General features: G+C 39.9%; 1 protein-coding gene across 1 annotated transcript; it reads left to right on the top strand.

The window, feature by feature from the left end:
• Positions 1–60: 60 nt before the first annotated feature.
• On the top strand, positions 61–8538 carry LOC139478457 (cyanocobalamin reductase / alkylcobalamin dealkylase-like). Its single transcript, XM_071260919.1, has 4 exons — positions 61–159; positions 753–947; positions 3917–4069; positions 6283–8538. Exons 1-4 carry the CDS (start codon positions 70–72, stop codon positions 6586–6588), a joined length of 744 nt encoding a protein of 247 aa, XP_071117020.1. The 5' UTR covers positions 61–69; the 3' UTR covers positions 6589–8538.
• The last annotated feature ends 3753 nt before the right edge of the window (positions 8539–12291 follow it).

Here is a 12291-nt window from a genome sequence, read left to right as displayed (position 1 = left end):
CAGGGGAAGATAATGTGCATATTAACGTGAGAATTTAGAGTTACTTGCCCTTGACATGTGTTTGTCAACATGACGGAAAATCAAATGTGTCCTTCTCATGTTAGCTCTACAGTGAGTAGTATTTTGTCTAAGGTCGGATTCGAAGTTTACCCTTTTAAGGTAAGTTAAATACAAACTTTAGAACCCCAAAACACAAACAGAACACCATATTATGCCACACATTCAAAAGAAACAGCAGTTAAACCAAAGACGTATATACGGTATATATTTAATTGTTTTTTTTGTCACAAATGTAAAATTTGATTGGATCCCTGTGACTGGATATAACACATTTGATTTGCAAGTTACGTTAATCGATTTCGTCATATCGATGAATTCTTGAATTAAATTAGATGATTTTGTTGTTAACAAGCTGATCGTCAGTTTCAAATTGAACGAAATCGTAGCTATATACTGTTCTGGCGTAACTGACATGTACTGGTCACTATGTCATATATATTGTATATACCTGTAACAGTAGGAGTGCAGACTTTCGATATTTTTGTTGGCATTAATTTGTGGTTTGGATTTATAATGAGAACACAAATGCTTGCATCGGACCCACAAATCAATAGCTAACTAGTATGAGTTACTCTCTTTTAAGCATTTTGAATTGGAGGCGACATCTGTCTCACCTCATTTTCACCTGAAACTGAAAGGGGGTATACTGCAAGGGAGGTGTCTAATCAACAGCTCTAAATTATTTTTGTCAGATTGGCTGGTACAATGAAGAAGTAAAAAAGGTGTTTGCCCTGCCGTACCCAGAGGACACCTTAGCGTTCATCGTCATCAGTACACCAGAGATGTTTGAAAAAGCCTTCAAGCCTTTCATCTGCCGCCAGGCCTGCACAGGTGTCCGGGACCCCATCGACGAGTGTATGATGCATCAGTTCAGCCTCATTAAACAGGTACCTCCTGTCAATCAATAGAACATTTTACCAGCTCGTGTTTACAAATGCAAGTAGTAGAGTGAGGTTCTTTTTTTGCTGATTTATTATTAATGTTTTTTCACTGGTATTGTGTCTTGTGAGAATATTTCATTATATTATTTATTCCTCTGAAATTTAAGGCATTTGTATGAATGATCTCAGAGTGAGTGAGTGAGTGAGTATGGTTTTATGCCGCTTTTAGCAATATTCCAGCAATATCACGGCGGGGGACACCAGAAATGGGCTTCACACATTGTACCCATGTCGGGAATCGAACCCAGGTCTTTGGCGTGACGAGCAAACGCTTTAACCACTAGGCTACCCGACCGCCCCGAATGATCCTCACCTGAAGGAAAGTCAAGTGAGCTTATGTCATGGCCTGATTGTCTGTCATCTCTTGTAAACATTTTTCTCCTAAAAAATCACTTGACTTTTGAAGCTGAAACTTCACCTTCTTGTTCACAGCAGTTTTGACATCCCAATTTATTCATGAGGTTTGAATCTGATTTTAGATATGGTACATTTTCACCTTGATTTGACCAGGAAGACTATATATAGAAAGAGGGACTGGGAACTAATAAGCTGTTTTTCTACGGTATATAGTGGAGCCACTAATTAATGTGTGCCTTGCTGGCCGATGGTCAGGCTCCAGTGTGCTCATTGCCGATTCAGTGCGAGACAGTGAGAAATGGGAGCATCACCGCTTGCTGGTTCCCGCGGTCACTCAGAAATACACGAAAACATAATCAGGATGGTTCCAGGCACAACGGAAAACAGCTGACATTTAATCTGATAGTGTTATGTCCCTTTGTCCCTGTTTACTTCCAGCTCATGACGTCTTAGTGATATCCACATCATCATAAACATAAACAACATCACTCATTTCTCATTTCAGTCTAAGGTCAACTTTCAATTACATTTAGACAACTGTTCAGTTTGGCCTGCCCAAACAATTTTCTCCAAATTCCCCTATTTTAATTCATATCCAATTTTCTAAATTAAGTATTTTAAATTGTTAGAAAAACATCTGACATCACACCTGTCATTGAAGTATAAACAAAGAGGATATTGGAAATGAATATAAACTGACCTGTGTCTGACTGTAGATAGGAACTGTGATCTCACAGTCACCAGGTGTCTAGCCGGGAGAGCCACATTTCAGAAATGGCTATTGCCGGTAAAGCCACATTTCCAGCTGAGTGCATTTCGCCTATTCTAGCAGGTAATTAATAAATCCGATTACCGATACCTTTATATGAGTGTCCCACATTTAAATTACTAAGCGCGGTACTCCCAGACTGAGGGAGGCGACCAGTTCCTACACCGTGTTAGTGACGACATCATCATCTTCACTACAGACAAGAACATTGAACATTTGTGTACTGCAGACATTGTATTTTGTGATGGTACATTTTATGCCTGTCCCAAGATGTTTGATCAGATTTATTGTTTACATGCTGAGGTGTTTGGCCATATGTTTCCATTAGTTTACTGTTTGTTGTCCAATCGAACAAAAGTTATGTCAACATGTTTCAGTACCTATGCGATTTTGCTAGTAGAGGAGGTCTAGAGTTTGCCCCACTTACAATTCAGTTGGACTTTGAACGTGCAGCTCACAATGCCGTGACTGAGGTATTTCCTGGGACATTAGTTAGAGGGTGTTTCTTTCACTTCACCCAATGTATCTGGAAGAGGGTGCAGAAAGAAGGTCTGGTGTTGGACTATAAGGAAGGTGAGGAGGTGAAGAAGCTGGTGACAAGAGCTGCTGCCCTCCCTCTAGTACCTCGTGACAAAGTAGATGATGTGTGGCTTGATGCCATTGCTGACTCTCCTGCTGGCCCTAAAGTGACTGCCTTCATGGACTACGTGACAACCTGTTGGGTTCAAGGAGGGGCCTTCATGCCAACCATTTCGAAAACCAAGGCCACCGTACCAACAATCACCTGGAAGGGTTGCACAACAAGATAAAGAAACTTGCCAAGAAGTGCCACCCGAACATCTACGAGGTAGTGAAGCTATTTCAGCGAGAGCAGTCACTCAAAGAGGTTGCAGTCCTTAGACTCTCACACCAGTGATCAGAACCTTCACGAAGAAAGAAGTACAAGGCAATCGATGCACGTATTGCGTCCCTCAAGATCCAGCTCCTGAACCCACACCTGAGTGAGATGGAATATGCTGACCACGTGGGCGACCTCCTTCATCTGCATTATGATATTCATATGCTATTCATATTCATCAATGTAAAGTTTTGATGAATATGTTATCCTTGTTGAATAGAAAATGAGAAAACAAGACTTGTTTTGTTATATACGGTAACCTGTTAGAATCACAAAGCATGTTTTGACAGCATAGCCGCGAGAGCCACATTATACAATCACGCAACCATAACCATTGCCGCGAGAGCCACATCAATTTGGGCTATCTATTTTCGAAATGTGGCTTTGCCGGCCTGTAACCGTGCCCATGTAGACAGCTCATTAGGATTTGTGGACAATTGACAATTTGTGTCAGCATTTTGGGTGTTGTCAGAGAACATCGGTAGTAAATGCTTTATACCGTTTTTTAACTATTTTCAACTCCAAAATCTTCTCCTAACTTTTTAGTGGTATAAAACTTGAAAAGAAAATATGGTATTATGCTTTCTATGTCTAAGAAGATCACCCTTTTTCTTGTGTTTCCTCTACTATAAGACTTTGGTACTAAGACTTTGTGTGATTCATCTCAGCTATGGTGTCTCTAGAACCTGCTCACATACATCCGATCCGAGTTTAAACATGGCATTTTTACATTATGTATCAGGTGAGCTTCACAGCCTTGCAGCTCTATTTTATTATTAATTCATTCAGAATAGACTCATTTGCAATTTATGGAAAAGAATGTTGATATTTTTACTTGGAGACCGTACAATTTTATTTCTTGCGATTCATGTCCGATTGCAATGTTTCCAGGAATTTCCTGAGGGAGAAGCTGAAACAATTCATGACTTTGAGATGCATCCAAATCGGCGCCCAAAAGTCCTTGTACAGACTGCAGGCCATGTTGCTGGGGCAGCCTACTACTACCAGGCATCTGATGTCAAAGGGAACCCTTGGGGTGACAAGGTGAGCTAAGTGGGTTTGGGAGTATACTGATACTACACATCCGATGTCACAGGCAACCCTTGGGCTGACAAGGTGAGCTATGTAGGTGGGGCAGCATACTAATACTATACATCTGATGTCAAAGGAACCCTTGGGGTGACAAGGTGAGCTATGTGGGCGTGACAGTGTACTAATACTACACATTTGATGTCAAAGGGAACCCTTGGTGTGACAAGGTGAGCTAAATGGGCGGGGGAGTATACTGATACTACACATTTGATGTCAAAGGGAACCCTTGGTGTGACAAGGTGAGCTATGTGGGCAGGGCAGCGTACTAATACTACACATCTGATGTCAAAGGGAATCCTTGGGGTGACAAGGTGAGCTATGTAGGTGGGGCAGTGTACTTATACTACACATTTGGTCTCAAAGGGAACCTTTGGGGTGACAAGTTGAGCTATGTGGACGGGGCAGCGTACTAATACTACACATCTGATGTCAAAGGGAATCCTTGGGGTGACAAGGTGAGCTATGTGGGTGGGGCAGCGTTCAAATACTACACATCTGATGTCAAAGGGAATCCTTGGGCTGACAAGGTGAGCTATGTGGGTGGGGCAGCGTACAAATACTACACATCTGATGTCAAAGGGAATCCTTGGGCTGACAAGGTGAGCTATGTGGGTGGGGCAGCATACAAATACTACACATCTGATGTCAAAGGGAACCCTTGGGCTGACAAGGTGAGCTATGTGGTCGGGGCAGCGTACTAATACTACACGTTTGATGTCAAAGGGAATCCTTGGGGTGACAAGGTGAGCTATGTGGGTGGGGCAGCATACAAATACTACACATCTGATGTCAAAGGGAATCCTTGGGGTGACAAGGTGAGCTATGTGGGCGGGGCAGTGTACTAATACTACACATCTGATGTCACAGCTGAGTCAAGGGTGATCTCGTGTGACATCGGCTCTTGTCAAGCTGAGTGAGTGAGCTCTGTCTGTTCGACCATGCTGGTGATGTTGCCCTTCTGTCAGAGGCATGACGACATCTGGTCTCAGAGATGAATAGCAACTGGGATCGATGCTCATGATATTAATCAATGGATTGTCTGGTTCAGACTCTATTATTTACAGACCGCCGTCATATAGCTGGAATATTGCTGACTGCGGCATTTAACAACAAACCAACCAACCACAGATAAATAAGTGATTGTTTTTGGCCTTTGAATGCCACAATAAGCAGTATTCCAGTAAAAACATGGTGAAGGTACAAACAAAGGCTCCTCTGTCAATGAAATGAGAAATGAACCAGCTTTAACACATGGCCACCGTACGGACGCCTGCGAGCTCCTCGCAGCGACACTTGTACATGGAGCTCTCTATACTATTGGTGGCGCCAGGGAGGTGATGCAGGTGCCATATGCTGGGGCTGGGAAGGAGCTTGCAACACCTGATCACACTTGAGTTGGTCCCCTTACTTGTACCATTTATACCCCCAAACTAAAAGGGCGGGGCTAAATAGTTATACCAAGGAATTCTGTCCATCAGTCCGCCCTTCCATCTGTCCTTCTGTTGACAGTTTTTTGTGAGACCTTTTCTAACATGATGAACACTTTTTATAACTATGGGAGAGGTGCAGTCCGAAGTTAAATTTCAATATTTGGATTTTCTGAAAACATAAAGCTTTTTTCATTTTTTACTTTGATTTTTTTTTACTTAAACATTTGTGCGACCTATAACAAGAAAACTTCTTCATGGATTCTTTTCCAAATAGGGTACAGTTACTATACCATTAGATGTGCAGTGTGAGGTTTGTTTTCAATATTTGGATTTTCTAAAAAATACAGCTTTTTTTTCATTTCTTTATGTTGATTTTTTTTCTTGAAACATTTGTTGACCTATAACTGGAAAACTACTTCATGGATTCTTTTCAAATTTAGGGAAAAGTTTCCATCTTAATATAAGAGGTGCAGTGCAAAGTTTGATTTTGATATGTGTATTTTCTGACAAGACATTTTTGTGAATTATTTTACTTCAACATGTGTGTGACCTAACTTGAAAACTATTTCATGGATTCTTTTCCAGTTGTGCAGTGCAAAGTTTGATTTCGATAAGTGGATTTTCTGAGAAAAATATTGCTTTTTTCATGTTTTGATCTTAGAAATACATTGGGGGAATTGATGAACCCTGCTCACTTTTGTCTTTTGAAGTGATATCATGTGTTTTCTGTTGCAGAAAATATATGGTGTGAGTGTACATCCGAAATATGGAGGCTGGTTTGCGTTACGAGGAGTCATAATATTCAGAAATGTGCTTCATCCAGACCTCCCCCGGAAGGACCCCCCAGATGTAGTGTCCACATCATCACTACGCAAGGAGCTCCTGGACAGGTACAACAACAACTGGCAAGACTGGTCGTTCAGGGACGTCGTGCCAGTCGCTCTGAAGTATTCAGAGGAACAAAAGTTGTACTTTATAACCCCACCTAAGGACAGGAAAGAGCTCATCATGAAAATAATTAAACAGGAGAAAGTCATCTAGATTGTCACAATTGAGAGTAATTGTACTTGTGAGAATCTTTTGCACTTGAAGATAAATTGTAACCTGTAGTTTTAAAAAGGAAAGCATATCATTACACGTTTAGTTTTCCAGCTCCACATTTTATTTTCCATCTCCACATTTTATTCAATGCATATTTCTACCGGGGTGTTTTTTTATTATACAAGCAGCTGTTAGCAGTCATGTTGTTATAGAACTGCTGATTTATTTATTTTTTCACCTTAGTTTGTTAACAGTTTCTTTATCAAAATGATGGCCAAGTAGCTAGGGGGATCAACATTAGAATAGGTCCCCAGGGCTTGTGTTGGATTGGGTGGTCAGACTCGGTGATTTGGTTGAGGGTCCATGTTAGAATAGGTCCCCAGGGCTTGTGTCGTATGAGGTGGTCAGACTCGGTGACTTGGTCCCAAGGTATTATGTTGGAATGAACAACAAAGCAAGTTTCAGAGCCTCGCCGGTGTCCGCCATCTTGATGGTAAATAGGAACAAACCAGAAAGAATTTGCCGACTGCCGAATCAGAAGTTCAGGTTTTCCAAAAGGGAATTCTTTTCCGACTCGATATCATCTCCTCATAGTGTCTACTGTATGATAAATGATAATCTTCTTGGTTTCCGGTTAATGTCATAATTATGTTATCTTCTATTGAATTTTGAATGTAATCCTTGTTATCGTCTTGTTCTTTTTATGCCAGCACTCCACATTGAAAATATATTTGGACATATATTTGTGGCATTTATTTTATTGTTTTACACAGTGTTCAAAATCTGTGTGTGGTCCAGTTGTTATCCACAGCCCCCACAAAGCTGCTGGGACTACAGAAATGGGCTCCGTCCATCTGAAGCATGACTGATAAGTCTTCACTATTTCTTGATTAAACTTTGTATACACATCAGTCATATGCTGAACTGGTGCCATTTGCGAATTAAGAATAAATACAAACATTATGCATTTCTAAGCAACAGGCTGGACTTGATAGATTGAGATGATGGTAGAGTTTGTTTCCGTTGTGTTCTGAAGGTATGGTTCTATCATGTCTGTTATCTCCACAAGTTTTAGTATGAACCTTTTTGGGTATAATGAAGTATATGACATATGTTTTTACATGCGTAAAAAGGTGTGGGATGTTGATGACTTTGTTTCTTGTTGAATGTAAGTGAGAACAGACTCGGTTGTTTTTTTCTGGTTCTGTATTGTTTAGAATGATGATTGAGGATTCTCTGTTTGTCTTCTCTTGCCTTATGAAAATCCCTAGCTCCTCACAGCGATAGTCCGTAAGCGGAGCTCTCTATACTATCGCTGCCACCAGTCAAAGCTCCTCACAGGGATAGTCCATTAGCGGAGCTCTCTATACTATCGCTGCCACCAGTCAAAGCTCCTCACTGTGATAGGTGGCAACAACCATGCTTGGAATATACTCGCAACCAACTGACCGCTATGATGTTTACAAACTAATGATGACTGCCGTGTAGCCGAATACTCTTAACCCTGCTAAATTATTTTGTTTGTTTGTCAACTTGAATTTCTGTTTCATTACAACTTTCATGTATCACTGACTTGGTGCACTGCTAGTTTTGTTTACTTGTTGAGATATTTATTGAGGTTGAGTAAATAAAGACAAATGGAAAGTACTGGTAAATCTGTTCTTTATTTTTGTTAGGTTCACGCCATTATCTAGTGGAACTCAAAGCATTAATGCTGAGTTGGCACAAATATCTCTTGCACATATTTGTAATATTGTTCAGATCAAGGTCTTTGGATGAAGGGAGATAACCCTGAAATATAATGTTTATGGCAACTCAAACAATAATGAAAAATCTGCTGTCACAGAACACTGGGAGAACAGTGTGAATATAAACACTGGTGAAACAAACATTGTTCAGAGAAACTGAAGAATAAACTAGCAAGATCAGAAAGTGTATACACCAAGAGCTACGGATTGGTCAATTTGTAAATAACAAACAACCAAATATTCACAATACCATATTTTTATTTTCACCACCCCTTTCAAATAATAATGACAACCAAGCATGTATTAAAGAGCTTCAGCAACAAATAGGAACAAACTGCCTTAAGAATAAATCTGTCATTCAGGATTATTCAAGAGAGATCACAAAAAGCTTTCAACGTATGCTAATTTTACAGAAATATCTTCAGGACATTTTCTCCTATCCCTTCCAATGGCACATCCAACAGGAAACAATACTTTGGACAAATATAACAACGTACACACATGCAGGAAAAAATACAATGTCAGAGTGAGAAAATAAAAATAAAAATGATTTGTCTTGAAAACATAACAGCTGGTGAGTCGAAATAAAGGAACGCTGACTTACTACTCACCCCCAATATATATAAATATAGTTGCTATGAACATGTGTCAAACACTAGCTGTTCCTTTTGAAGCTGCTCTGAAATATTTATAGTCAAGAAGTTTCCACGTGATATGACGTAAATATGCATATCGAGATACAAATCGCATCATGATCTATGTATCGTGATACATATCGTATCGTGACCTATGTATCGTATCGTGACCTATGTATCGTGATACGTATCATATCATGACCTTGCTGTATCGCCTCACCCCTAGGAAACTGGTAGAATACTGTAAATCTTGAAATTAATGCGTCTCCAAAATTATATGACTGCTGACCCTTGCCAAAAAAGCGACTCAAAATCAATGCTACTCCCCCCACCCCATTCTAAGTGGAATGATACATATCTTAATCCAAACAGCAAATAGCACCACTTATTAGCGCTGAGTAAAGTACTTCAGGTATAACAATAACACACAGTTTATATGTTTATTCTGTTGACTGGCATTAAGGAAGTTCAAATGCAATAAAATAATTGAACCAACAACAGTTCACTGATTGGAGTGGTCAGTGATGACTTGTTTGACACGAGCGGGTAGAACTCTTGACCCCAGCAGTGATAACTCACCGGATGCCTATTGTGTAATTCCTATTCTTTGAATGACATTGGTATACACTTGTTACAACTGCTGCTCAATAAACTGTGTTTGTGTTTATATACAAGTTGGTATTTCCGCTATTCAAAGTGTGCAGTGAGGCCATCTTATTGTTGCTATCATTTTGGAGACATAAATGTGAAGTTTCATTAAGGTGAACAAAGACCACAGGCATTTTTCACATTTAATTCCCACTTATGTTAATTTCAGGATTTACAGTACTAGTACACTCATGTTAACTGGACATTTCAACAAGAGGTTAGTTTGGACCACGTCCTGCACTCCCCAATGAGGTGTGACAGAACAATTATGTTGAAAATTGATGCAATTCTAAACTGAAATTTGAAGATTTTATTCATTCGGTCAGTTTGTACTGAACCATTTTTTTAAAAGGTAATATATATAAAACAGATGTACATTTGTTCATACACACATGAGATTATACATTTATGTAGGTAAAGGACAACGTTTCTTGAAATGACTTTTTACACATAAAACACTCATAATAAAGGCCATGCAGACCTGATAAGGAATACCAATACCAGAGATTTCCTTCTATATAAAAATAAATGTTCTAAAATGATACCTGTATATGGTCTCTGCTGAAATGCATATTTTTTTTTGTATGGCCCTGCCTCAGGACTGGTCACACTAGATTTTATGACCACTGGCTCTTGGTTATATGATAAGTATTAAATATTGTTAATGTCATCAAAAAGTGTCACGCTGTTTGGAACCCTTTCTCCAGGACAGGCAATGTCTGCATCAGAGAAGAGCCCTCCTCAAGGACATTTGTCAAGGTCGGACTGGGTTAATTTGTGGACTCACTCAAGAAACATTGAAAATATAAACATTTAGCACACAGCAAGGGGCATAATGGCACATTTTGGTAGGAGGGGTTTCAATGAACACAAGAAACATTGCTCCTATTTGAGATAAGGAAGTTGATCATCAATAAATTTTATCCTTACTAAGACCATACTGGAAAACTATGAGATAATATTGTATCTGCTTTCCACAGAAAAAAGGCAAGCTTATGTCAATGGGTGGTCAGGCTTGCTGACTTGGTTGTTGTGTGTCATTGTATCTCAACTGCATCAATCGATGCTCATGATGTCAATAACTGGATTGTCTGGGCCAGACTTGATCATTTACAGACCGCTATCATTTAGCTAGAATATTGCTGAGTGCGGCGTTAAACAACAAACAAACAAACAATTTTCAAAGCAATGATGGATTATAAATTTCATTTCAATGCCTGTTTTTTGTTTTTAAATTATGTCAAGATAACTTCCACAAAAGTGGACACAATTTATGGATAACAACTTCTTTATTTACTGTAAAGGTGATGTTTCAGTATAGATCCTTATACCATTGTCAAGCATTGTCAACGTCGCCTTTACAGTAAATATAGAAGTTATCCATAAATTGTTCACTTTGTCATCCATCAACTTCCAAGCAATGCCCATCAAAGAATTTATAACTGCCACTGCCTCACAAGTCTTCAACAACATCATCAAGATACAGTGACTGTCCTTCCAACTTGATACACCCCATATTAATGCAGTGGACCCCTACCAGGAATACCTAGTCTCACCATGTTATATGCTCTTGTGCAGACTGACGGCAGGTGTCTTTGAAAGGATTATTTCATACAGTGTAGTTGAGATTAGACAAAGTTAGCTAATATTTATCTTCATTCACATCATGCATGAGTATTTTTCAACTTCACTCGTACAATTTTTTTCATGCAGATCACTTATCTCGTTTGACGTAATTCATATCTGATTGTCATATATGGACAGTGAGAGGGTTGGGAACTACAGGACTACAGGCTTAGCCATGCTCTGATCTGACTCGGGGTCTTACTTCCGCTGTCGTATGATCTGGTATTGCAGGTCGATATTGGAGAGCCCTGCTGAGTTGAAATGGTTAGTGACAGGTTTGTCACTTTGGTGGTTGATGTCGGCCATGTTCTTTTAGTCGGACGTAGAAGTGATAGTTTGGTTGTCCTACATATTGCTTCCCACATTTGCAGCAGTTGAGTAGATAAGGTTTCTACACCTGCAGCTAAAATGTCTGTGGCATTTATATTAGTTTTCTGTCGTGTGGCAACTGAAAGTGTTTCTTGTCTGGAGATTCAAGCAGATTTGCAGGCTTGTTTTTGACAGCTGTCATCCAGGTTAGTGACAGTTCGGCCACTGATTTTTGGTCTGATTTGTGGTCTGAGTGGTGGGTATGTTATTGCCACCTTTGTGAGGATATCTCAAAGGGGGCAATTTTTTTATTGACATATAACATATCAAAATACTGAATTGACAAGATATTCAGCTGCTTCTGTTGCCATAGAAGTTAGTAAAGTGAACATAATAAAGCGGGTGAACTCGTGTGTAGGCACTGTTTTGTGCAGCAAGCTAAAGCACACAGTGACACACACACATCATGGGGCAATGCTGTATGGAAGACTGGTCCACCACTGTGTGTGTGTACATCATCTGATGATGTGCATTGTGAGACATCACACAGTCCCACAAACATTGCTGCAAGAGAACAGGTGACAGCTCTGTATGATCATGTGACACTTGGAGCCATTAGATAGCTCCATGTCACATGGAATCTGGAGCCATCAGATAGCTCCATGGCACCTGGAGCCATCAGATAGCTCCATGTCACCTGGAGCCATCAGATAGCTCCATTTGACATGGAATTTGGA

Source organism: Haliotis cracherodii, unplaced genomic scaffold (genome assembly GCF_022045235.1).
Source record: "Haliotis cracherodii isolate W230 unplaced genomic scaffold, xgHalCrac1.p SCAF_4, whole genome shotgun sequence".
NCBI classification, from domain to species: Eukaryota; Metazoa; Mollusca; class Gastropoda; order Lepetellida; family Haliotidae; genus Haliotis; species Haliotis cracherodii.
The sequence above is the reverse complement of the archived record's forward strand: the minus strand, read 5'-3'. Positions and strand labels throughout refer to the sequence as shown.

Coding starts and splice junctions, on each gene's coding strand:
- LOC139478457 (XM_071260919.1), top strand. CDS start 70: ATGACGGAAAATCAAATGTGTCCTTCTCATGTTAGCTCTACAGTGAGT. Junction 160..752: donor TCGAAGTTTACCCTTTTAAG/GTAAGTTAAATA, acceptor TATTTTTGTCAG/ATTGGCTGGTACAATGAAGA. Junction 4,070..6,282: donor GGAACCCTTGGGGTGACAAG/GTGAGCTAAGTG, acceptor TTTCTGTTGCAG/AAAATATATGGTGTGAGTGT.